Genomic DNA, 26,390 nt, shown 5'->3' on the forward strand with positions numbered 1-26,390 from the left:
GGGCAGAACTGCGCAGGCTCCCGAAGCGCTCGGGCGGGCCGGCTGGCTGGGAAGATGGCGGCGGAAGCCCTGGTCAGCGGCGCCGCAGAGGAGCGGGCCCGGGGTGTCCCAAGTGTGCAGCTTAGGGCCAGCGCCGGGCCATGAGCGCGCCGCCATCGAATCCTCGAGCCGTGGAGCCCGCCTGCGCCCCTTGCCATGGCGCGGCTCGCGGACTACTTCGTGCTGGTGGCGTTCGGGCCGCACCCGCGCGGTGAGTGCCGAGTCTGAGCGCCGAGGGACGAGCTGGGGGCTGAGGGACTGGGACTGAGGACTTGAAGCTAAGAAGACCCGGCCGGAGGCAGGGTCAGGACTTGGGGCCGAGCTCTCGGGGGTTGCGAAAAGAGGCCTCCGTAGTCATTGGCCACGGTGGCGTCGGGGCAACCCGCGAGGACCCCGGACTACTTGGCCTATGTAAGAACCGTCCTCCTATACCGTCCTCCTATACCTGGGCACCTGCGTCGGTGTTCCGAGGTGGGCAGGGCCGTGTAGCTCGGGCGTGGGAGGCTGGAGGACCCTGCTGCAGTTCAGTCTCCCCGATTCCAAGTTGGGTGGGATGGGCTCACCCCGCCTTGGCCGACTGCCTGTGGCTGTGTCTGGGAATTTCAGAGAGGGGGGCGGAACGTTTCGTTTTTCCAGCTTTTCTGACCCAATGCTAGGTCTGAAGCCTCAAGCACGCTTCGTGGGGTGCAGTGGAGGGGGAGGGGTTCATAGGTGGTATTGAGCCAGACTTTAGAAGAAAGTGTCAGACTTGGAGAAGAGCATTCCTGGTGCTCAAGTCTGTAAGCCAGTCCCTCAGTGGGGGATCAGTGTGGTGATTGGTACTCGTGTCTAGGAGGCCCTGATCTGGAGTTAGCACCTGTGTCTGAGAGCCCTTCAGTCCAGGGGGTAGGAGAAAACGGAGCCTGACAGTGACATCAGCAACAGCCATGGAGACAACAGTGTTGGGGTGTTGGCTGGAGTCCTCAGTGTGCCAGGCCCTGCACAACCCTTTGTGTATATGATCTCATTTCTCCCAATAGCCCACTGAGATTGCCTTGCCGTTGCCCTGTCTTCAGCATAGGATCTGGCACAGAGAAGTTGAGTGTAGGTCTGGAATGGAGGCTGGGACTTGTCAGAGTCCACCTGCAGAGGGGCAGTTGTCTTAGGGACAGCTGTGGCCAGATGAGGTAGCCCATGATTCCTAGATGTAATGCCTCCTACCATGTTCCAGTTATCTCTTCCACATAGTTACTCTGCTGCTTCTCAGAGCAGCTGTTACTGTCACCATTCAGGACCCAAACTTTCTTCTTTGCCTTTCTTCTTGCTAAGTCTCCACTAGGACTGTTTCTTCATTTAATGTTCACATGTTGGACCCTGTATGCAATGGAAAACATCACCATCATCATCACCACCACCATCACCTCTGTCTCCAGATCCCTTGCTTCTTTCTGCTCTCATGTATTCAAGTCTGTGTCTTTTTGGCACTCAGTCCCAAGCATCTGTCTTTCCCTCCAGAGAGGGAGTCCTCAAAGGCAGAGACCACACTGTCTTCATCCTCCTTGAGCAGGAGGCTTGCCACCAATGTTGTGCTGGCTCACAGAGGGAGAACCTGTGCTCCAAGGCATATGTGAAGGCCAGGAACGGAGTGCTGCTGGGAGTGAGGAAACGAAAGCTAGCTGAGGGCTTGTGTTTCTCAGGGGGTCTCGGACTGGGTGCTAGGCCAGGGCTGGAGGAACAAAATGGACCTGGGTGGTGGTGAGAGGGGTATGAAGAAGGACCTGTGAGACAGAATGTAGGTAGAGGCCAGGTTGGGGAAGTCTGCTTTGAATGAGGTAAAATTGAAGGTGACATGAGGTGTGGGTGGGCTCCATGAGAAGTTGATGTGACACATGTGGGCTTACTGATAGAGCCATTCAAGAGACATGGACCTCTGCCCTCTGTACAGGACAGGATAGAAGGTTGAGGCCAGAGGTGGCTACTTTTCCTGAATGGTGTAATGGAGTAATTCTTGAATTACCCATCATTGTAGAAACTTAAGGTCAACGAGCTCTCTGAGCATCACCTTCTAGGGTCAGAGTTGACTGGCTGCTGGCTAACCACTCAGCCCCAAGGCTTTCCTTTGAGGAACCAGCCTGGAATTGGGTTTCTGGGTGTGGACTGAAGGCAGATCTATCTATAAGGTAAGGGATGTGAGTACCAAGAGCTGAAGACCCCAAACTGAGGAGTGCACTGAAGATTAGTTGTCCTTCCTTTGTCACTCTTCTCCAACTTGGCTTATGCCAGTCACTGTGTACTCTCTGCCTCAGTTTCCTTGTCTTCATATGGAATGAGTCACATGGAGCTCCTCCGAGGCTGTCAGAAACACTTGTGTGTAAACGTATAGCTCAGGACGGGCTCAAGGAGATAATTTACATCTAAGGTCTGAGTAGCTGATGTACGTACGAATACTGCTAGGTAGGTGTCTCTGCAGACGGCGTGTGCTGACTGCCCTAGGGTGTAGGGTCTTTTAGATTAAGGGGAACGAGGGAGAGGATACCTTAGTTTTGTTCTGAATCAGAACCTTTTTTATAGAGCTTCTAGGAGTAGGACCTTGGTAATGAGTGCCTTTTAAAACTGCCTCGGTTAGGCCCAGAGTCCTACCAGAGGGAGTATTCTGGTTGCTAATGGTTACAGTTGGTGACCTGTGGGCAAGGCTACAGACAGTAAATGCCTGGGCTGTGTGTAACTCTTTCACTTTAGACTCTTAAGTTTAGAGGGTGCTAGATGGCATGGCATAGGCCCCGCACTTAGTGAGTAGAGCTGTGTGCTTTGTCTTGTTACTGAACTGGATACCTTTTTTAGCATGAGGGACCAGACAGCATAGCTTGAGACCCCTGCCCAGTTCCCAGACATGATCACTTAATTGGTTGTAGCATGGCCAATACTCAGTTATCTGGGAACGCCAGCTATCAGACACTTTACCTGACTTAAACCTCACAGGTACCCTTCTACCTCTGCTAGGGAGGAAAAGCTACATCTTCATCCACCAAGAAAACTATTTGTATTCTATGACCTGCCCTCCTTCCCTCAGCCTTGATGGTAATGAGGTGGCCACATTCTTGGGCCCATCGACTATCCCCACCCATGGCCCTGCCCTCCCTCTAGATCAGGTTGGGGCTGTTTGGGGTGGCTGCAGTTCCCTCCCAGCTCCCCCCACACCCTGAGAGCTTAAGGGTCTAAGGTCTTGGGTTAAAGTTTCTGTGGTCCGTTTATAGATTGGGGGTAGGTCAAAGAGAACATCTGAAAGAGCTGTAGGCTCCCGCTGCACACCAAGTCAGCTGCAGCTTGCCTGGGGCGTTGTGTCTTCGTGTTCGGGTCTGATAGGTAGAAAAGCAGGAAGGCGGAATTCTTTTGTTTCCTCTCCCTTTTCCTATAGCTAGGCTCCTGAGAGGCACCAGCTACCTGGTGCTGTCCAGCACGTATAGTGAGATATGTGGTAGATCAGTCAGGAGAACTGCTATTCTTTCTGGGCCTTCCCACAGTGCACACTGTCCATGGCTGGTCCTCCAGGCATCGGAGCCTGGCACTAGTGATGAGGTGCTGCCAGCAGATGACAGAACACGTGATCTGCATTCTGCCACCCAGTCTGCATTCAGGCCCCCAGTCTGCATGGGCCTGGCTGCTGGAGGAAGCTCTTGCTGCGGTCCTTTTTGAGTATAGGAATCTCAGTGTATCTTCCTAGGGTGGGCCTACCCAGCTTGTGGGTTCAAGAGTGGGTCAGAGACTTCCCATCTCTGCTTTAGTGGACCTTAGTGTCCATCCTCCATAAGCTGCCCAAAGAGCACTGCCTTGTAATCTATGGCTGTGCTATTGGGATTCGTTGTAGCAGGGTCGGGATAGGGAGGGAGGATGCGCCTGCCCTTGTCTATCCAAAGTGGGCAGTCCTTTGTAGGGCTAAGTACAGTCATTGCAGGTTACTCTTATTGACAAAAGTCTTCAGTAGATGACAGACATAGAGGAACATGGCAAAACCCCTCACACAAATGCAAGCCAGCAGCCTAGGGTCTCAGGGAAGCCAGAAAGAGTTAACCAGGCTTCCTCATGGTCTCATTGGGAGGGCCTACTGTGCCTTAGGGCTCCGGAAGTTGTTGTGCACTTGTGACTGAAGAACCTGTTTGTTTGTGAGGCGTGAGTCGGGCAGGGTGTGGGGAGACGGTCACATAGCTGACTGCATGCATCCAGCAAGCCCTAATTAGGCTGCAGTCTGTGCTGCGCACAGGAACCCGTGTCTGTTCAGCTACTCCAGGTGGACCAGTTGTCTGCAGAGGGCTTGGACTTGTTGAGGGAAGGACCTCAGAGTCCTGCTCCAGGCCCCAGGTTTAGATAGCGAGTAGGTAGCAAGCTTCTTAGAGGAGGCACTAGACTGAAACCTGAAAGTCAAATCCTGGGCTGTTACAGTATACAGAAGGGCCTCAGGAGAGATACCCATTGGGCTGTCAACCTGTCTACCTTTATGAGGTAGTTGGGAGTCTCAGGAAAGGAGCTCTTTAGAGTGTAGAATCTTCAGAAGGCTTTCAGGTTAGTGGGAAGTGGGAATGAACATTGCACAGGATGAAGGATACTGGCAGTGGAAGGTGACCATCCTCTCTGTGCCAACTCCCCTGGGTAGAGAGGCTGCTAAAAACAACCGTCAGAAGGCTACTAGCCCTCCTGTCCTTGTGGGAAGGCTGCAGGGCAGAGGCTGCAGTCCCTGTCTGTGTACCCCCCCTTCCTTCCTCCGCATGCTGCCTCGTGGCAAGAACTGGGTGAGCCCTGGGTGCCAGCCAGGGCTGGGCCCAGATGGTGGTTTAGGGCCGAACACAAGGAGGCTCTTGCCCGAGTAGGTGGGGGGAGGAGCCACGGCTGGGGGGTGGGGTTGTGTGGTGTGTATGTGTGTTTGTGTGTGTGTGTTTTCACAGTACATGCACCGCCTAGGCCTGTTGAGGGTGGGACCTGAGGAACCCCCTGGGGGTTTTATCTTGGTGGGACAGGTGTGTGGGTGTGTGTAGGTAGGCATGACACCAGCAGACACCTGTCCCTTCCTTGTCTGTTGCCTGTCGCCTGCAGGGTGTTGGTGGTGGGAGGAGGGGAGCAGGAAGCTGAGGTTTTGTGAGTCATAATAGGCCCCTGCACCCCACCACCTCCTGCTTAGCAGCAACCTTCCTAGTGTTCACAGTCATGGTGCTTTCTCCATGGTTCTGGAGAGATGCACGGTCTCCCATGGATGCAGCTGAGTTTTGTTGCTTTTAGGGGACCTGGGAATTGTGGATTGTTGCGTTGGGCTTAGTGGTTCAGCACAACTGTGTTCAAGTGGACTAGGCTGGATGGCTATGAGGCTATAGCCTAGCAAGCAGACTCATTGCACACAGAAGTTTTCTGGAACTTAGGCTGAGCAGGGGGGATCCATGAGAAGACTTTTTATGTAGAGCACCCTACCCTCACTGTCTGCTTCTGCTTCTTCCACTGGTGGGAGCATCTGGATTGAGACTGGTCCATGGAAAGGATGGGAGAGCACTGTACCCTGAGAATCTTGAAGCCGTGTGTGTGAGAGGCAAAAGTGAGGAGGCCTGTCTTTCTTTCCATACCACAGTGATTCTCAACCTGTGGGTTGGGACCCCCCTTGGGGTCAGATATCCTCCATATTAGATATTCACATTGCAATTCATAACAGTAGCAAAATTACAGTTATGAAGTAGCAATGAAATAATTGTATGATTGGGAGTCACAACACAAGGAATGTGAGGAATATTAAAAGGTTGCAACATTAGGAAGGTTGAGAAGCACTGCCATACCAGGCTCCATCCTCCATGTGCATGTGAGACAAAGGAAGTCCTCATACATCCTCACCACTGCCCTCACTTTGCCTCCTGATTTGGTGGTGTAAGATGAGCCCCAGGCAAGGCCTTCACCCCATTTACATAGACTGTACTTAGAAGTATTTCCCTTGCTGGTACATACTGAGGGAGCCTGGGAGCTTCAAGGCTCAAAGGGGCAGCATATACTTGCTAAACTGTTTTTGGAGACTTGTGTTCTAGGAGGAACTGTCTCTGAGGTCCTGTGGATAGGTAGCAGTTTGGATCCATGGTTGGTATTTCCACCCCCATCCTAAGAGGAGCTAAGGCTTGGATTCCACACATGGGCCCAGGGCAGACAAGTGACAGGGTCACCAAGATCCCCAAATATGTCCTGTATATCCAGACATGCCCACAATCTGCATGGTGCTCATTGTTGGCAGGGGAGGCTAAAGCTGCAGGCTGGCAGTCAGGGAAGATGTTGAGTTAGCTAAAACTCTTCCTCCCTGAAAGGCTCCTGTACAATGAAAGGTTAGCTTGTGCTGGTAGGTGAGAGGAGGGATCTGGGGGCTTCTCTCTCTTCCTTATGGTGGCCTTGGGGTCTGCACTTATCCGATGGCTCATCTACCCAGAAGTCTAGAAAAATGGTAGATCTGGGAGCTTAGGTTGGTCTGGTGCCAGAGGAGAAGAGGCTGTTTCCATCCTGGGCCAATCCTGACAGTATGAGGGAGGGTTGGGGTGTGTGGGGAAAGGTCCTCTGACCACTTGCTCTTGTTCTTAGGGAGTGGGGAAGGCCAGGGCCAGATCCTGCAGCGCTTCCCGGAGAAGGACTGGGAGGACAACCCTTTCCCCCAGGGCATTGAGCTGGTGAGTGTGGAGGTTTAGCATTAAAGGGATTGGGGGTAGCTGGCCTGACAGGCAGGCTGTCTTGCTCATGTCACTATGTCCCTCGTGGGCATACCCTAGATGGTGAGGCCAGAGCTATGTTACTCCTTTCACCCAGAGAGCTGAGGCTAGGAGGTTCAGGTGTTCCCTGGGTAACTAGCAGGTGCTTCATATACCCTGCAACTTTAGGCCCTGTCAGGACAGATGCTTGAGGATAGGTGGTAGGGGTAAGGGGGGAGTTTTTGTTATAGGTGTGGGTGCAGGCACTAACTGTTGATCCCTCTGCAGTTTTGCCAGCCCAGTGGGTGGCAGCTATGTCCCGAGAGGAATCCACCAACTTTCTTTGTGGCTGTCCTTACTGACATCAACTCTGAGAGGCACTACTGCGCCTGCTTGACCTTCTGGGAGCCAGTGGAGTCCACACAGGTCAGCGTAAGCTCTGGTGTGCAACATGTGAAGCTGAGCCTTGGGCCATGGCCAGCTTGCTCTACCTCTGGGGGTATGTTCCTGTTGGGGAAGGCTGGGTCTGAGTCACCTCTGTCTTCCACATGGTCTCATGGGATGACTCTGATTAGAGCCAGGAGAATGGGTTTCTGTCTGCAGGAAGTGATGTGCACTGAAGATGCCACAGAGAAGGAGGAAGAGGCAGATGGAGGAGGCCAAGCACGGCTGTCAGCCACAGCCACAGCCCAGCCTGGCCAGCTTTTTGCTCCAAAGACTCTGGTTCTGGTGTCTAGACTGGACCATGCCGAAGTGTTCAGGGTGAGGAGGGCCTCCATAGCAGCAAGGCAGGGCAGCGGGTGTTCCTGTCAGTTGTACCACTGTTCCCTATCTGGTTGTTGCAGAATAGCCTTGGTCTCATCTATGCTATCCATGTGGAAGGGCTGAATGTGAGCCTGGAGAATGTGATTGGGAACCTGCTCACATGCACCGTCCCTCTGGCTGGCGGGTCTCAGGTGGGTCTTGGAGACAGCTGGATGGCCACAGGCCTTCCTGGTACAGTCATAGGAGGTGGGGGATGGGGTACCTGTGGGGTACAGATAGTCTGGCTAACTGAGCACGCTCAGCCCAATGCCTTAGACACTCTCTTCTGCTCTCGGTGCCACTCTTGCCATCTGTTCTTAGCCCTGTCTACTTATTTGACTTTGTGCCTATACCTTTGGGCCTACATTTTATGTCTCTCTATCCTGTTGATCATTGGGTGTGTTCCTCTCACTGGATGCTGTTGTCCGTCTCTCTGCTTCCTACTTTGTGCCCTGTGTCTAATGGTGTCTCTCTGTCTGTCTGTCCTGTGCAGCTGGACTCTGTTGAGGAAGGAGCGGTATGGATTCTTTGTTTCTTCTGCCCACTCAGGCCCTGCCCCCACCCAGATCAGAGGCACCCCCCCCTTACCTTGAGTTTTCTCTGCAGCGCTGCTCAGCCAAGAGAGGCAGGGTGTGACCTTTCCCTCCAGTCATCTAAGCCAGTCCCATCTCAAGATTTGTCAGCTCATCTGGGGCCAAGCGCTCAGATTTGCTCCAGCTCTACTGCTAAGCTCTGGTCATTTTCTTTCTACAGAGAACCATCTCTTTGGGGGCTGGTGACCGGCAGGTCATTCAGACTCCACTGGCAGACTCACTGCCTGTCAGCCGCTGTAGTGTAGCCCTGCTCTTCCGCCAGCTAGGTGAGACTGCCTGTCATACCCCACCCCCAATGTCCTGTCCTGGGGCTGGTGGCCAGAGGTGTGGGTGCTCCCTGGGTTCTGGAGTAGGGACATGGGCCCTCACCAGGCCTTCTTCTTTCTTCAGGCATCACCAATGTGCTGTCTTTGTTCTGTGCTGCCCTTACTGAGCACAAAGTCCTCTTCTTGTCCAGGAGCTACCAACGTCTAGCAGATGCTTGCAGGGGCCTCTTGGCACTGCTGTTCCCTCTCAGATACAGGTGCTTTTCTGCCTGTCCCCTCCTCCTGTCTCCTCCAGGTCCTTCTGCCTACCCCTGTGTCCTGTGTCTGGGGCTAACAGTGTCTTCTGACCCGTTACAGCTTCACATATGTGCCCATCCTGCCGGCACAGCTGCTAGAAGTCCTTAGCACACCTACACCTTTCATCATTGGGGTCAATGCGGCCTTCCAGGCAGAGACTCAGGAGCTGGTAAGGGCTGTGCCTTGTGTCTGCATCACTGCCTAGGCGTGCTGGTCTCTCACCGTTTGTTCCCTTTGGTGCACAGCTGGACGTGATTGTTGCTGATCTTGATGGAGGGACAGTGACTGTCCCTGAGTGTGTACACATTCCACCCCTGCCAGAGCCACTACAAAGCCAGACCCACAATGTTCTGAGCATGGTGAGGGTTGGGGTTAGGGTGGGGCTGGAACCTGAGGCTTGTGGGAGCCATCAGCTGACATCCAGGGAACCCTAAGGTCACCATGGAGTTGTCCCTGCTCCCCTCTGTTTCCACAGGTCCTGGATCCAGAGCTGGCATTGGCTGACCTTGCCTTTCCACCTCCTACAACATCTGCTTCCTCCCTGAAAATGCAGGTGGGGTCACTGCAGCCCTGATGTAGAGATTGCATTGCCTCTAATGGCTAAGCTATGGTGTCATTCAGCCTGCCTCCAAGCTGACCTCAGGCTTCTCTAGCCTAGGCAGGATGGAGCCTGGGAGCAAAGGAGCTACCTACAGATAGTTAGGTGTGGTGACTGTGTCTAGGTCAGTACAGTGAACCAGTCAAGGGGCTCCGAACAGGAGCTATTTGTTCAACACTTGTAGAGCTCACTTGGTTAAGAAGCACTGTTGGGAGAAGCAGAAGGGGGTGGCAGAGGTTTCTGGGAAACGTGTGTCTGGCTGTGAATGGGAATAGAGGGAAGTACCCAGGATCTTTGAGTGTCTCCTGGACCTGATACTCACCTGCCCTGACCTGCTCTCCCAGGACAAGGAGCTTCGTGCTGTCTTCTTGCGGCTCTTTGCTCAGCTCCTGCAGGGTTACCGCTGGTGCCTACACATTGTGCGCATCCACCCAGAACCCGTCATTCGCTTCCATAAGGTAGGCTGTGGGGCTGGGGCTGGGGCTGGAGCTGGCTCCATGAGTCCATGTGGAACTAACTTCCTGGTATTCTCCCAGGCAGCATTCTTAGGCCAGCGTGGACTGGTGGAAGATGATTTCCTGATGAAAGTGTTGGAGGGCATGGCCTTTGCAGGCTTTGTATCAGAGCGTGGGGTCCCCTACCGTTCCACAGACCTGTTTGATGAGGTACAGCCCTGCCTTTGCCTGCCTACCTGTCCCTCCCCTAGCCCATTCAACTGACCTCATCACCCTGCCTCCTTTCCCCTTAGCTGGTGGCTCATGAGGTAGCACGGATGCGAGCAGATGAGAACCATCCCCACCGTGTCCTGCGTCATGTCCAGGAACTAGCAGAGCAACTTTATAAGAATGTATGGTGGGTGACATGGAGGGCATGCTACTACTTTGGTCCCGGCCCACTAGCCAATGTCTGCCCATGTTCCCTCAGGAAAACCCTTACCCAGCTGTGGCAATGCACAAAGTGCAGAGGCCAGGAGAGGCCAGTCACCTGCGGCGGACCCACCGGCCATTCCCCCGGCTAGATGAGGGCACAGTTCAGTGGATTGTGGACCAGGCTGCGGCCAAGATGCAGGGCGCACCTCCAGCCGTCAAAGCTGAGAGGAGGACCACTGTGCCTTCAGGGCCCCCCATGAGTATGTAACCTGAAGGGGAAGGCAGGCTGCTTTCAGATGGGTACAGGGCCAGGAGTTAAAGTGAACGCATCCTTTCTCTTTAGCGGCCATACTGGAGCGGTGTAGTGGGCCTCATATCAACAGCGCACGTCGGCTGGAGGTTGTGCGGAACTGCATCTCCTATGTGTTTGAAGGGAAAATGCTTGAGGCAAAGAAGGTGAGGCCTGTCAGGTAGAACTTCTAATCTGGGCTTTGGGCAACAGGTCTCAGGAAACTCAGTTCTTTGTTCTAGTGTGGTAATTGCTAAGTTTGTGCAGTGCCTGAGTGGATAGGAGGGTGCTCTTTCATCTGAGTGAACAGCAGTAGAATGTATACACTATACACAGTGTAGACTTGTGCATGTCAAAAGTTTTTGGAGTATTGTTTTGTTTTGCTTTGTCTGGGGGAAGAGTTTTCAAGATAGGATCTTTATAGCCCAGGGTGGCCTGCAATTCACTCTATAAGCAAAGCTGGCTTTGCTCTTACCTTCCTCAGCCTCTTGACTGCTGGAATTACAGGTGTAAGCCACCATGCCTGGCTGTATGTTGCTTTAATAATAATCTTGCCTCTTATTCTGCCCTTCATTGTGTTCATGAGCACATTTGAGGTCTTAGTAACATTCGTGTGGTGTTCCTGTGGAGCCTCTCTCCAGAGCACATGTCCACACTGGCTTGGGAGCCTGCACCATGCATACCTTCCTTGTGTCTCTGTCCTCGTCAATTGTCATTTGTGGAATTGCTGGATCCGTTGGAAGACTTAGTCTGTATTGGTCAATGAAACCCTGGGCACACCTGAGTTACACTGGCTTTTGTTTTTTTCTCTGCTTAGAGCCTGAGCTTGGCTGCCTCTGGGTGAGGATCTCCCTGTGCTGCCTTCTGTTCTACATTTCCTCTTGTCTCTGCTTTCAGTTGCTTCCAGCTGTTCTCAGGGCCCTGAAGGGGCGAGCTGCCCGTCGCTGCCTCGCCCGTGAGCTTCATCTGCATGTGCAGCAGAACCGTGCAGTTCTGGATCATCAGCAGTTTGACTTTGTCGTCCGCATGATGAATTGCTGCCTGCAGGTGAAGATGGCCCTCATCTTAGTAGTGATACCACATGAGGGAAGAGGGGGGTGCAGGAGTCCCTCCATGTGATAGGGCAGGGGAGGTCCATAGTTTGAGGAGGAGGAGGAGCTGAAGAGAGTTCTCATTGGAAATGACTTTGAAACCTGTGACATTGGTTCCGTGGCAGTGGTGGGAGATGCTGGTCTGTGATGGCCAGAGAGGTGGGATTGGGTAGGGATGCTCTCTAGTAGGGATTTCCCATCACTCCTGGCTCTGCTCACAGGATTGCACTTCCCTGGATGAGCATGGCATTGCAGCTGCACTGCTGCCTTTGGTCACAGCCTTCTGCAGGGTAAGTGTTGGGAGTGTGGTGGGGCTAGGTTTCCTCTCTACGAGCTAGGTCTACTGTCTGTGAGCTCATGACTTTTCCAACTTCATTTCTACAGAAGTTGAGCCCAGGGGTGACACAGTTTGCATACAGCTGTGTTCAGGAACATGTAGTGTGGAGCACACCACAGTTTTGGGAGGCCATGTTCTATGGAGATGTGCAGACCCATATCCGAGCCCTCTACCTGGAGCCCTCTGATGGTGTGAGCCCCACCCAGGTATGCAGGAGTTTTTGGACCTGGGCTCTCTGGGGCAGATACCTTGACCTTGCCTTACTCTTGTGCTGTGACAGGAGACTGGGGAGGCACAGTCTCAGGATGATGAACGATCTGCCCTGGATGTGGCTTCAGAGCAGAGGCGCCTATGGCCAACCCTGAGCCGTGAGAAGCAACAGGAACTGGTGCAGAAGGAGGAAAGCACTGTGTTTAGCCAGGCCATCCACTATGCCAACCGCATGAGCTACCTTCTGCTGCCTCTGGACAGCAGCAAGAGCCGGCTGCTGCGGGAGCGTGCAGGGTTGGGAGACCTAGAGAGTGCCAGCAACAGCCTGGTCACCAACAGGTTGGGTGCGGCCTGGGCCAGGGATAAGGCTTATGGGGTTGTGGGGGTGCTGGTGCCCACACACCCCCTCTTGGCCCAGCATGGCAGGCAGTGTGGCTGAGAGCTATGACACAGAGAGTGGCTTTGAAGACGCAGAGACGTGTGATGTGGCTGGGGCTGTGGTCCGCTTCATCAACCGCTTTGTCGACAAGGTCTGCACAGAGAGTGGGGTCACCAGTGACCATCTCAAAGGACTGCATGTCATGGTGCCAGGTATGGTGGTACTGGTATGGGAACATTGCTTAGATGAGTGGCTGTAGGGCCCAGGGTATGAGACCTGCTCTCTCCTAGACATTGTCCAGATGCACATTGAGACCCTGGAGGCTGTACACCGTGAGAGCAAGAGGCTGCCCCCGATACAGAAGGTGAGCAGTGGCTGACCAGCTGTGCATACAAAGTCTGGGCTGTGTTCTAAGTTTCTGCTCTTTTTCCTGGGTAGCCCAAGCTGCTGAGGCCACGCTTATTGCCTGGTGAGGAGTGTGTCCTGGATGGTCTTCGAGTGTACCTGCTGCCAGATGGGCGTGAGGAGGGTGTAGGAGGCAGTGGAGGGGGCCCTGCTCTACTTCCAGCTGAGGGTGCTGTCTTCCTTACCACATACCGTGTCATCTTCACGGGGATGCCTACTGACCCGCTGGGTAAGCCTCTGGAGCTTTTCTGTGCCTCTCCCAGCTCTTTGGAGGAGATGAGACTTCCCTTTTCTCAAAGAATCAAAGCCTGATGGGAGATAGGCCCCTGTAGCCTTTCCTGTCCACCCAAGACGTCTGTATCTGGTACCCTGAGATATCCTTTTCTTCTCCTTCCCCTCATGACTCTGCTTGGCCTGTTTAAGTGGGGGAACAGGTGGTAGTCCGTTCCTTCCCCGTGGCTGCATTGACCAAGGAGAAGCGCGTTAGTGTGCAGACCCCTGTGGACCAGCTTCTGCAGGATGGGCTGCAGCTTCGTTCCTGCACATTCCAAGTGAGTAAACTTTTGTCCACTGCAGCTAGGTTGAGCCCTATAAGTGGTTTCCTATTGGCTCTCTGTAATGGGACTTTCTTGGCCCCACCAGCAGTATAAATGAGATATGGAGACTTTTAATGTAGTCTAAAGTTTAGGCCTTTTGCTTGGGAAGTCTCCCGGCTACTTTAAACTTAATCCAACTAACTAGCCTACCACCTGCCACGTGGCTAACTCTAAGCCTTTTCTGCTCTGTGGCAGTCCGTGTCCCCAACAACTGCTTTCTTCTGCTTCATTCTCTCTCCCTAGAAGTTCCCCTCCACCTCCTGCCCAGCTATTGGCTGTCAGCTCTTTATTATAACCAATCAGCAACAAGACAATCTCTAGATACAATTCTAGATTGCCTCTAGGCATAGAGGACTGACTGTCTGACCTTCAAGTATCTGAGCAGGTGTGGAAGAACAAGTATTTACAAATATAAGGCCATAGAAATGACAATACTAGAATCCTGCCAGCATTTAGCTCTCTGCCAGAACAGAATTAACAATTGAAAATACAGAGACACACCTTCACACATATAAAGAAAAGGTGACTCCAGCAGCTTTCAGCTTGCTATCATTTGACCTTTTGAAATAGTGGCCTGTGTCTTTGTTGTTATCCTTGGGGCATTGACCTTTGAGTCCAAGTTATGAGTGTACTGTCTCTACTGAAACCTCATCAGTTAGCACTGAAATTTACAGTTTGTACGAATTGGACCTTGAGTTACATGGACATGCCTTTTCTCCAAGTTCACCTGCCTTCGTGGTGTGCATGGTGTAAGAAGGGAGCCTGTGAAGTAAATACTGTCTGATTAGGGAGGAGCCTGAGGGCCACTTAGAGCCCTGAGGGTTTATTTTTTTCTGACCCAGCTGCTGAAAATGGCCTTTGATGAGGAGGTGGGATCTGACAGTGCTGAGCTCTTCCGAAAGCAGCTACACAAGCTTCGGTACCCACCAGACATCAGGGCCACCTTTGCATTCACACTTGGCTCAGCTCACACACCTGGCAGGCCGCCACGGGTTACCAAGGACAAGGGTCCTTCATTCAGGTATGGAACTGGATTCCAGAGCCAGGGCAGCCAGGTGCTTGCTGTACCCCTTGCAGAGTCTTCCTGGACTTCCTGTCCTCTCATCTCTGTTGGACTTTTACACCCCAGAACTCTGTCCCGGAACCTGGTGAAGAATGCTAAAAAGACCATTGGGCGGCAGTATGTTACTCGTAAGAAATATAACCCCCCTGGCTGGGAGCATCGGGGCCAGCCACCCCCTGAGGACCAGGAGGACGAGATCTCAGGTGGGAGCAGGGTCAGGGAGAGTGCTGTGCTATCAGAGTTGACCCCATGGAGGCTGGGGCCTGGGTGGCCTTTGGGTGATGACCCCAACTGTATCATTTGCACAGTGTCAGAGGAGCTGGAGCCTAGCACACTGACCCCGTCCTCAGCCCTGAAGCCCTCTGACCGCATGACCATGAGCAGCCTGGTGGAACGGGCATGTTGCCGTGACTACCAGCGCCTTGGACTAGGTACCCTGAGCAGCAGCCTGAGCCGGGCCAAGTCTGAGCCCTTTCGCATTTCTCCTGTTAATCGCATGTATGCCATATGTCGCAGGTGAGGGCTGGCTAGGACACGCCAGGAAGATTTTACCAAGACTGACTGGGGTGGTAGGCAGTGCTTGGACACCTTCCCTGCTTGCCATGGATCCAGGAGAGACAAGGAGCATGGACAGGAGGTGGATAGAGAGTTGGGCCACAGGTTTGGTGGAGGCACCCAGATATGCATAAAGCGCCTTTGGCCTTTAGAGTCTGGGAGCCATGCATTTGCTCCGTTGTGTTCACCCTGTTAGCTAGCTCTTCTTGCCTCCTCTGTGTCAGACTCTGTGGGTAGGCAAAAAGCAAGGCCTTAGAGCTGTCCTCATGATACCTCCAACTCCTACAGCTATCCAGGATTGCTGATTGTTCCCCAGAGCATCCAGGACAATGCCCTGCAGCGTGTATCCCGCTGCTACCGCCAAAACCGCTTCCCTGTGGTCTGCTGGCGCAGTGGGCGCTCCAAGGCTGTGTTGCTACGCTCTGGGGGCCTGCACGGCAAAGGTGTTGTTGGTCTCTTCAAGGCCCAGAATACACCTTCTCCAGGTACTCCTCCTTTGTTCTTCCTGTGTCTGCCTGCCCTGCCTGTCCAGTCTCTGCCTCCTTCAGCTCCAGGTTTTCCTTTCTCAGGCCAGGCCCAGGCTGACTCCAGCAGCCTGGAGCAAGAGAAGTACCTGCAGGCTGTGGTCAGCTCCATGCCACGCTATGCTGACTCATCAGGACGAAACACACTTAGTAGCTTCTCCTCAGCCCACATGGGTGGTCACGGTGAGAGGGCGCTTTTGAGTAAATAGTGGCCATAGAGCAAAGAGGACTTTGTGGGGCTATGGCAGAATTTATGCAGGGGCAGAAGTGGGTTGACTGTGGTGTTGGGTATGGGACAAAGAGAGGGACTCCTCTCCGAGTTCTGGGACAGGGCAGGAATACTGCTCAGACCAGGTGAGTGTCCTGAGGCCCTATCTCCTCTGACCGTAACCCTGACCATTTCCTCACCTTCCATAAGCCAGCACATCCAGCAGCGGCCTCTGGGTCCAACAGATGCTCCATTCATCCCTTGCTGTGCTTGCTGGTGCCTAAAGCCCTTAGAACATCCGTAAACTCATTTTCTCGTCCTTCTTTTACCCTGTCTACTTCCAGCTGCCACTCTGCCCGTTAGGTGCCTTCATATTCTTCTGTCCTGGCTCTTTGGGTTTTGTCTGCACTGTTCTTGCTGTCCTTGTCATCCCCTATACATACCTCCACAGCACCTGGACACACACAAAGGCACCAGGCCAACCTTCTTCCCATGCTGACTTGTGCCTGAGAACTGCTGTCATGATTGTGTACATCGTCTTCTGTCCTTATGCATGGGTCTGTTGTTTGAAGGAGGCCCAGAGGTCAGGGGGGTGCCTCTGGCTATTAGTTGAGCCCCTTCTTTTGCTGCCTGGCACTTGCTGCCCAGCTCTAGCTGTGGACTGGAGTGTCTTCACAGTTGCTCTGGATGGCAGTACTAAAAGAGAGCTGTCCTGTGTATGCTCTGGACACTATCTGTGAGGGCAGATAGCCTGGGTAGCCAATGAAGTGTGGGTTATGGGCACTGTTCTTGTCTGCCTCATTCTCGTGGCCTGACTGCTAGATGCTGGGATCCTTAGCAGTTGATCCTTTGGCTTACAACTCTAGCCACTAACTTGTATACCGAGCCCAGTGCGTGTCAAGCTAGGTCCTTGTACTTGGAAATCTGTCTCGACATTAGGTGTGGCGTCTGCCATAGACTACATAGCCCATTTTACCAAGCTCTCACGGTCACCAAGTGACCCAGTCAGATGGATGGGCCAGGCTGACCGATTGTCACTTGGGAGTAAGTTGCCCCAGTCCATCTTGTATGCCAGGCCTTAACCCCCCATTTCCTTCATTCCCCTCTTGAAGTTGTAGGGCTACGTTTTCTCTTCTGGGCTCAGATCCTGAAAGCATAGTGGCACGAGTGGCTTTTAGGCTGGCAGTAGTTCCCATGAGCAGAGCCATCTTGTAGGCCAGGGTCCTTAAGTCTGTCTGTCTTGTCTGTCTGTTTCCTATGGTTGCTTGTCTGTCTGGTTCCTATGGTTGATTGTTCTTTCTTACTATTTTTTCAAGATAGGGTTTTTCCCTTTAGCTCTGGCTGTTTTGTAAATTGCTTTATAGACCAGGCTGGCCTCAAGCTTACAGAAGTTCATCTGCCTCTGCCTCCTGAGTGCTGAGATTAAAGGCATGTGCCACCACACCAAGCCAGATCTGTTCTTGCTTGGAGCTGTCTGCCCCTCCTTTTTTCTGTATCTACTCTACCCCAGGTTTCTTCACTCCCTGTTAAACTTGTGGTTCTCATCTGTATTTACCCGTGCCTATCAGTGATCTTCATCTCTTGCTAACACTTGCTGGCCACTGGTGCTGAGGACAGGGCAGCAAGTCTGTCTCACGGTCACCAAGTGATACAGTCTGATGGATAGGCCAGGCTGACCGATTGTCACCGTCCCCTGAGAATACCTGTTTTTTGTGTGATTAAATGTGTTTTATAGTCTGATCTTTCTGCCAGAAATTCCGAGTAGCACCTTCAGGCAGCATCCTCCCCTGAGAATGTATAAGCTTTCGCCTTCCCTAATGTCTCCTGGACATCTCTGTAGCCTTCTCCCATGAAAGTGTTGCTACCTTTGGTGTTATAAATTCAGGGTGTAGGGCTACCCTCCCTGTCTGTCCAGTGATGATCTGGAGTCTGGCTTCCTTCAGCTCTACTTGAATTTTCAGCTGACAACCTAAGTAGGCTGATACTGTCTGCACTCCAAGTTGGCTAACTGCCATCTATAATGTGGGGTTGTCAGAGAAGTCAGGGTGTGGAAGACTGGCCTTGAGCTTGGCCATAGTGATCTCTGCATTGGGTGGGGTGATGTTTGGCTCCATGCCTTTTTCTGTGTCCTGTATGAGGCCTCTACACAGTCAGATAAACTTGAGATTCTCCCAGGCTTCTCCCAGATACTGCTACCTTGTCCCAGCCCATAACTCTGCCTGCTGTCGTTCTAAGACTCAGATCTGCTCATGTCCTCAATTAAACTGTCTCCCCACCCCTCCAGTTCTTCTTTCTCCCTCTTCCAGTTGCCTCTAGGTCTCCCGAAAGACTGAGGCTCTCAGGTACCTGTGTTTTGTTCTGGGCAAGGCTACTACATTGTTGTGTGTTGTATATTTGTGGAACTGTCTTATCAGTCAGACCCTGGCTTACTATAAAGGAAGAGAGTCTAGGAGAGACTTGAAGACAAGGTTTCTCTGAACTGTTTCATGAAGAGTCCAGTATTCCAAAGCCTGACCCTTCCCAGTATCATAGAGCCTTTTCCCTAGTTGCCCCTGGTGGGGAGGACCCATGCCTGGACCAGACAAGGGCCCATCCTGCTTCTGACCCCTGGGAGTGGGGCATGGTGGGAGCCTCTGACAACCCAGGCCAGGAACCAAATCTGAGCCTTCTCTTTGCTGTGCCCTCAGTGCCCAGCCCCCGAGCCAGGGTCACCACGCTGTCCAACCCTTTGGCGGCCTCGGCCTCCAGATGGACTGCGTCCCGAGGTACCGTACTGGGACTCTCCCCTTAACTGGAACTGATGGCCCCCTAGTATGAGTCAAGCTGTCTTGGGCACTAATATCTCCTTCCACACCCAGCACTAACTGCCCCTTTGTGACAGACTAGCACAACTGACTCCTCCTAGCCCTAGTTACTTACCTGCCCAGCACCTGATCCCAATCCAGACACTAACACAGGCCACCCCTCACGTGCCTCAGCATTTGTGTGTTCCAGTCCTCCTCCCTCTTGTGGCCTGCCGAACACTCTGCCCTGCCTGGAAACTCAGTCCCCTCCCTGGAGGCCAGGCCCAGCCAGCCCCAGGTAAGTGGTGTCCTGACCTCAATCTAGTGCTTACTGGGTGTCTCCTTTGCAGGGAAATGGAGCAGTGTCCGAGCCAGTGGTCGAAGCAGTGGTCTTGGTGCTGACGTGGGTTCTCGGCTAGCTGGCAGAGATCTCCTCAGTACTCCCCACACCAACGGAGCTCCACCTGATTCTGGTTTTCTGCGGCCACAGCGTGCAGCCCTCTACATCATTGGTGACAAAGCTCAGCTCAAGGTAACTGGGGTAGAGGTGCAGGGCCAGGTGAGGAGCACAGGGCTAGGTATGGCTCACAGTTTGTCATTGGTCTTCTTCCAGGGTGTGCGCCCAGATCCCTTGCAACAGTGGGAGCTGGTACCTATTGAAGTATTTGAGGCAAGGCAAGTGAAAGCCAGCTTCAAGAAACTGTTGAAGGCCTGTGTTCCTGGTTGCCCTGCCACTGAGCCCAGCCCAGCCTCCTTTCTGCGCTCACTGGAGGATTCAGAATGGCTGATCCAGGTCTCTGCTCTGCTTCTGCCTCTGCCCACCTGGGTGCTAGGTCTCTCTGGGTCTGGACTTGCTTGTTTGACATCTTAGGCATGAAGAGGGGGAGGGGAGGCGATAGGTGCTTGCTATGTAGTGTCATGGTGTTGGGGAGGCAGCTGGTGGTCTGAGCCAGTCTGCTGTGTGCAGGGAGTTTGGTGTCCAGTGTAGAATCACATTGGCTTGTGGAACAGGGCCCTCTGCTGCTTTGCCCCTTTTGCAGAATGGAAATAGGTTGTTGTGCCCAGTGAAAACTAGCGTGCTGAGGGGTGGGACTGCTGCCACCTGAAGGGTGAGACTGCCACACCCAGCAAAAACAGGGACTTCTGAATCTGCCTTCCTTGTCATGGGTATTCTGGGAGGGGTGGGCAGGCTGGAGGAACAGTGCAAGCATGACCGGAGCAGAGCAGAGCGGGTCTATCCAGTGCTGTAGATACTGATGGCCTTGAAGGATTCTTTGGCTATGTGAGCCTCTGGGTCCTGATTGATTGTAGTGTCCATGCAGATACACAAGCTGCTGCAGATCTCGGTGCTGGTCGTGGAGCTGCTGGACTCCGGCTCCTCTGTCCTGGTGAGCCTGGAGGATGGCTGGGACATCACCACTCAGGTATGTGGCAGGTGCAGGGAAGGGGGAGGGGAGGCTCCTCAGATGTCCCCCTGATTTCTGGTGGTGCTGGCAGGTGGTATCCTTGGTGCAGCTGCTCTCAGACCCCTTCTACCGCACTCTGGAAGGCTTCCGCCTGCTAGTGGAAAAAGAGTGGCTGTCCTTTGGCCATCGTTTCAGCCACCGTGGGGCCCACACCCTGGCTGGGCAGAGCAGTGGCTTCACGCCCGTCTTCCTGCAGTTCCTGGACTGTGTACACCAGGTGGGTAGATTTCCATGTAGGTAGACTTGAGCTGTGCTCCCCTAACCTGACCTCTGACCCCCTACTTCTTGCAGGTCCATTTGCAGTTCCCCATGGAGTTTGAGTTCAGTCAGTTCTACCTCAAGTTCCTTGGTTACCACCACGCATCCCGCCGTTTCCGGACCTTCTTGCTGGACTCTGACTATGAGCGTATTGAGCTGGGTATGTAGGGAAGAAGGAAATCTGGGGTAACTGTCTGGACCAGAGGGCCCTAAGCTCAGTGTTATTCTTGTGTAGGGCTACTGTACGAGGAGAAGGGTGAACGCAGGGGCCAGCTGGCATGCAAGTCTGTGTGGGAATATGTAGATCGGCTAAGCAAGAGGACCCCCATGTTCTACAACTACACATATGCGCCCGAGGACACAGAGGTGAGTGGGGCCTGGCTAGGGCAGCAGCTCCTGCATGGCCCAGCTTCTGAATGTAATGCTTACTTGCTCCCAGGTGCTGCGACCCTACAGCAATGTGTCCAATCTGAAGGTGTGGGATTTCTACACTGAGGAGACGCTGGCTGAGGGGCCCCCTTATGACTGGGAGCTGGCCCAGGGACCCCCTGAACCTCCTGAAGAAGAACGACCTGATGGAGGTGCTCCCCAGAGCAGGCGCCGTGTGGTATGGCCGTGCTATGACAGCCGCCCTCGAGTCCAGCCTGATGCCATCTCACGTCTGCTGGAGGTGTGTGCTGCCCCAGACAGCAGGGCAATGCCTGTGCGTGTGTGTGTGTGCATCTGTGTGTGTGTGTGTGTGTGTGTGTGTGTCTGTGTGTGTGTGTGTAGTTAGTTTCCCTTGAGAACTGGAGTGGCTCTGACTTCGCCCACCTCATGAACTGCTTACATACTTGGGGTAGCTGTGGTTCTTAGGTCTGTCTCATGATAATAGATATTTACAGATAATGAGAAGAAAGCATTTGTCAAAAACTCTCAAGACTCGGGACCTGGGTTTTGCTCTTAGCATATGTGTATGCCTTTACCTGTTATATTAATCTACTTTTGTCACTGTGAGGAAATACTAGGTTAGTTGACAAGGTAGAGAAATTTATTTAGCTTGCAGTTCTGAAGGCTCCAGGGAATGTGCTGAGTTCTAGGAAGTCTCTGGGCTGGGTCACATCATGGCTGTCTTCCAAGAAATGTTCTCATCCAAGACACCTTCCCTACGACCCAGGAACCTTCCATCAGACCCACCTTTTAACGACCCATCACTTCCTCCGTAGCTCTGCTACTCGGGGCTAGTCTTTCCCACAGACAGGTACAGACCACATCTCCACTGCAGTACCTGCTGTCAGTGCAGGCAGCGCTTTCCCAGTAGCTCCTTACTATACCTCTGCTCAGTAGTCTGTCAGGCATGCCTTAGAGTGAGGAGTAGCTCTTCTGGGGGCTAGCCCTGGAGGTTAGAGAGTCACTGTTGCCTCCAACTTGCCGTCGTTTCTGGCCGTATCTGCTCAGGAATCAGACTTATTAAACAGGGGCAGAGATCCCATGAAAGAGAAAATGGTCAAATGAGCTGTGGTGGTAGCTGAGGCAGTGTACAGGGTGGCAGCTCCTGTCTGTGGCTCATCAAAAGGGCTGAGCAGTCAGAGAGTCTGGGCCTCAGGTCCTATGTCAGAAGAGGTTTGCACTCCTCTGTGCTGGCTGTGTCCCCTTCAAGATTCTGTGAGCATCACCTGGTTTCCTCATGTGCAAAAGAGGGTTTTGATTTGTGCCTCCCGAGGGAGGGAGTAAATGTGAAATATGTTTTGATGATCCAGTAAAGGGCCTGGCCCAAAGGGTTTATTACTCGGTTGTGTGCATGTGTGTGCCTATGGGTGGTGCTTTTGTACAGGGGATGATAGTCTGGGAATCAGAAGAGTTGTCCTGATCCGATGTTACTGGAGCCTGTTAGTTTTCCCATGGCATAAATGTGTATAGTATTTTATTTTTGTTTTACATTGCTTTAAAGAAGTTAAAAAATGAGAGAAAGGCTTTCTATTTCTGCTTTGCTTTGCTTTACCTGTACTGAGGATTGAACTCAGGGCCTTATATATGCTAGGCAGGTACTCTACCACTGAGTTACAGCTGAAACTTGGTTATTTTATTATTACTATTATTATGTTGAGACAAGATCTAAGTTGTCCTAGCTGGCAACAATTTGAGGTTCTCCTGCCTCAGCCTTCCCAGTTGTTGAGAGTACATACTCTAGGTCTGGCTTCTAATTCCTTTTTTCTTTGTATATCTAGTCCAATACCAGTTCCTTTCAGTCTGAAAGACTTAATATTTCTTGTAATACAGATCTGCTAGTCATACCTTGCCTCAAGCTTTTGTTTTATTATATCTGAAAATGCCCCCCACCTCTTTGTGGTGGTGCTATCAACGAGTGAATCAGTCTAGGAACCTTGTGTGTACATGGAAGTATTCTCCAACAAGCCATGACCTCTGCCTGCCCACCCACCTGCCTGCTGCATCTTTAAGGTTTTTTGTGTTTGGGGGGCAGGGAGGGTGTCTCACTCTAGCCCAAGTTAACCTGGAACTAACAGTTTTTTTTTTCTCAGGCTGGCTTCAAACTCAGTAATCTTTCTGTTTCAGCCTACTAGTTAAAGGCATATGCCATTGTGCCCCGCTATGGTTGTTCTTTGAGACGGTCTTATGTAGCTATAGAGGGCCTTGAGCTCCTTCCTGATGCTCTGGCTTCAACCGTCCAGCTTCTAGGATTACATCTGTAAACTGCCATGCCCAGCTCTCACTTATTTTTAAGAGATAGGGTGTTGCTGTGTTTCCCTAGGCTGTCCTTGAACTCCTAGTCTCAAGAGATCCTGGTATTTTAGCCTGCCAGCTAGGTAGACGTACATGGGAAACACAATGCCCAGTTTGCCTGCCTGCTTCTCTCCATCTTTCTTTCTTTTAACATGTTTAGTGGAGCTGGGTATTAACTCCAGCTTTGTGCCTGGGAAACAAGTGCTCTCTAACATTGAGCTGTACTACACTCAGTCCATGTCATTGCCTTTAAAGGGCATTTTCTTTGAATATAGAATTCAGATGTGGCAAGTTTTTACATTCAAGCCCCATGCTGAACCCCCACTGATAGAATACTAATTAAACCCACACACTACATTCAGTTCTAAGGTATCATTACATTGTTTTCTGGCTTGCAGTATATTCACCAAAATCAGTGCTCATTCCTTATGAACTATATAACTTTGTCATCTTTTATTTTTATCTTCTTATATACTATAGCCCTTGTTGGCCTGTAACTTATAAAGAGTGGCCTGCATCTGCCTCCTGAGTGCTGGGATTAAAGAAGTGTACCACTCCTGGTCTTGATATATTTTAAAAATGTTTTAAATTACATATTTAGAGTGTCTGTGCATGTGTGTGGGTGAAAGGTCAGAGGTCAACTTTTAGGAGCCAGTTCTCTCCTTCCGTCATGTAGGTCCTAAGGATTGCGCTCCAGTTGGTAGGCTTGGTGACAAGCCTTCCTTTACTGACTAAACCAGTATACCTACTCAGCCTGGATTTTTGTTTGTTGTTTGTTTTTGTTTTAAAATATTTTTAAATTAAAAAAACCTTTATGCGTATGTATGTTTTACCTGCATGTATGTATATGTACTGCATACATGCCTGGGACCTACAAAGGTCAGAGAAGGGTGCTGGATCCCCAGGAACTACAGATAGCTGTGACCACTGTGTGGATGCTGGGCATCAAACCCAACTCCTCAGCAACAAGTGCTATAACTGCTGAGCTATCCTTTCCAGCTCTGGATATTCTTTGCTCACCAATTCTCCCCAGGAGCTGCAGCGATTGGAGACAGAGCTAGGTCGACCTTCTGAACGCTGGAAAGACACCTGGGACCGGGTGAAGGCTGCTCAGCGCCTCGAAGGCCGGCAAGATGGACGTGTGAGTGGGTGGAATGGCAGGCTGGGCTGAGGGATACCCAGTATGTGTGCTGACAGGAGATGGAGGCTGAGCAGCCTGATATAAACCCCCTTCTGCTTTTTGCAGGGTACCCCCAGCTCACTACTGGTGTCAGCTGTGCCCCACCACCGCCGCTCGCTAGGTGTCTATCTACAGGAGGGGCCTGTGGGCTCTACTCTTAGCCTCAGCCTGGACAGTGACCAGAGCAGTGGCTCAACCACGTCCAGCTCTCGACAGGCTGCCCGACGGAGCACCAGCACCCTGTACAGCCAATTCCAGACAGCTGAAAGCGAGAACAGGTGAGAGGCGCGGCCCACCGCTACTTCTGGACTGGGAATTGGGACCCGTTCGTGACTGTCAGATGGGGTTAGGTTCTCTTGAGTAGTTCAGTATTTTCTGTAGGTAAAAGGACTTGTAGAAGCTCTAACAACTGCCCAAGCATAGGTCACCATCAACAAAGGTTTGGGTTGTACACCTGGTGACTGTAGCAGGTTTGAAATGGAGCCAAGAGGTACTGGTAAGACAGCCACTAGATGAAACTGGGGCCAGACAGGATCCATCCTCTCTGAGCCCTTAAGGGGCCATTTTACTCTGGTACAAGTTAAATCTGCTTCCACGGATTTGACTACTAAGTTCCTCTTCCTCTTTAGGGTGTCTGTGTCACATGGGACTACCTTCCAGATACCCTTAAGGTCTGGTGTTTGGGACCCAGTGTCTGTCACATGATGACTATAGAGGGACTGACCATCTAATTTCTAGAGGTGGTCCTCCACCTAATAGCTAACCTGGCCCTGATTCTGGTACAAATGCAGGTCCTATGAGGGCACCTTGTACAAGAAGGGAGCCTTCATGAAGCCCTGGAAAGCCCGTTGGTTTGTCCTAGACAAGACCAAGCACCAGGTGAGTAATGGAACAGGGACAAGGGAAACAGAACACAGGCCTGTCTTGACTGCATCTTCTCCTCCTCACCCCAGCTGCGTTACTATGACCACCGAGTGGACACAGAATGCAAGGGTGTCATTGACCTGGCAGAGGTGGAAGCTGTGGCACCTGGCACACCCACTATAGGTGCCCCCAAGACTGTGGACGAGAAGGCCTTCTTTGATGTGAGCCTCTGTCAAGGGTGGGGAACGCCTGGGGCGAGGGGCTTGGAGTTGTCAGGGCATGGATTCAGTAACCTGCTCTCCCCAGGTGAAGACAACACGTCGCGTTTACAACTTCTGTGCCCAGGATGTGCCCTCAGCCCAGCAGTGGGTGGACCGGATCCAGAGCTGCCTGTCAGATGCCTGACCCCTCCCGGCCCTGCCCGGGCTGCTCTGCTTCCAGTCGTTACAGACCACTAGGGGTGGGCAGGGCCGCCCCGGCCATGTTTACAGCCCCGGCCCTCGACAGTATTTGAGGCCCTGAGCCCCCCAGCACTTGTGTGTACAGCCCCCGCCCCGCCCCACCTGGCCAGCTCTAACTTATTGTGGTGTCATGGCTGAGCCGTTTAGGGACGCGGCCATGGTACAGCCCTGCCCTGGGCTTGTAAATAGTCCACCCTACCCGGCCCATCAGTGTGCTGGCCCTGGCCGGCTGGCTGTGCTAAGTTGTTTCTAGAACCAGAGTCTATATAAAGAGAGAACTAACGACACGCTTGTGGGCCTACATCAGAATGTGAGTTGTGGGTCTGCCCAGAGGGGCTCCTTTGTCTCAACCCTGGGGTCTTCTGAGTGGGTAGCGGGTTGCTATCGGTTTTTGTATGCCTTTTCTGGTACCTGAGCCCATCTTCCTCCAAGATCCCTGACCACGAGCAGCTTTGCACTGGAAGGGGAGGGACTTCCAGCAGCAAAGGAAGGACTTTTTAAGCCCTTGCTTAGCACTCGGCCACCCAACTTCCCCAGGCCTCCATGCCAGAGAAAGCCCCACCTTTCCTACCCAGATAGCTCTGGAGCATCTGCTCAAACCAAGGATGCTGCAGGGCATTGTAGAGGGAGTAAAAGACCTTGGGAAATTGTGAAGACAGAGGACAAAGGTCACAGACCCTGGACAGAAGGGAGCACAAGCTCTTAGGAAAAAAAGGTCCTCAAGCAAGGAAGCTAGGATGGGGAGATGTGGCTTAGTCAAAACCTGTCCTCCTCCTTCCCTGGGGTTGCTTTGAAGGTCCCTGATATCCCATCTCAGGGTGTTGTGACTTTTGTTGCTGGGCTTGTTACCATTCTCCTTG

The 26,390-nt window shown here is 52.5% G+C and overlaps 1 protein-coding gene across 2 annotated transcripts; it reads left to right on the forward strand.

The window, feature by feature from the left end:
• On the forward strand, window positions 1-25,817 carry Sbf1 (SET binding factor 1). 2 transcript variants are annotated; one of them, XM_028753642.1, is made up of 41 exons: window positions 1-250; window positions 6,610-6,695; window positions 7,002-7,139; window positions 7,317-7,475; window positions 7,559-7,669; window positions 8,271-8,376; window positions 8,501-8,633; window positions 8,734-8,842; window positions 8,919-9,032; window positions 9,149-9,226; window positions 9,616-9,729; window positions 9,808-9,936; window positions 10,020-10,118; window positions 10,196-10,400; window positions 10,484-10,596; window positions 11,327-11,476; window positions 11,742-11,810; window positions 11,905-12,063; window positions 12,138-12,406; window positions 12,486-12,658; window positions 12,737-12,810; window positions 12,885-13,080; window positions 13,275-13,402; window positions 14,290-14,468; window positions 14,577-14,713; window positions 14,819-15,026; window positions 15,354-15,550; window positions 15,635-15,772; window positions 18,485-18,562; window positions 18,931-19,112; window positions 19,194-19,373; window positions 19,903-20,004; window positions 20,078-20,263; window positions 20,338-20,464; window positions 20,540-20,670; window positions 20,744-20,974; window positions 24,059-24,166; window positions 24,272-24,483; window positions 24,997-25,084; window positions 25,159-25,290; window positions 25,376-25,817. In XM_028753642.1, the coding sequence occupies exons 1-41, from the start codon at window positions 196-198 to the stop codon at window positions 25,472-25,474; spliced, it is 5,682 nt and encodes a 1,893-aa protein (XP_028609475.1). In that variant the 5' UTR covers window positions 1-195; the 3' UTR covers window positions 25,475-25,817. The 2 variants fall into 2 exon arrangements, with proteins under 2 accessions (XP_028609475.1, XP_028609476.1); XM_028753643.1 differs by lacking the exon at window positions 18,485-18,562.
• The last annotated feature ends 573 nt before the right edge of the window (window positions 25,818-26,390 follow it).

The sequence above is a fragment of the Grammomys surdaster genome, unplaced genomic scaffold, assembly GCF_004785775.1.
Source record: "Grammomys surdaster isolate TR1022 unplaced genomic scaffold, NIH_TR_1.0 125953, whole genome shotgun sequence".
Lineage (NCBI taxonomy): Eukaryota > Metazoa > Chordata > Mammalia > Rodentia > Muridae > Grammomys > Grammomys surdaster.

Bases quoted from the DNA above. Each gene is read 5' to 3' on its own strand.
- Sbf1 (XM_028753642.1), top strand. From the start codon at position 196: ATGGCGCGGCTCGCGGACTACTTCGTGCTGGTGGCGTTCGGGCCGCAC. The intron at 9,227-9,615 runs GTGGGGTCACTG...CTGCTCTCCCAG, and splicing joins CTTCCTCCCTGAAAATGCAG to GACAAGGAGCTTCGTGCTGT. The intron at 20,465-20,539 runs GTATGTAGGGAA...ATTCTTGTGTAG, and splicing joins CTATGAGCGTATTGAGCTGG to GGCTACTGTACGAGGAGAAG.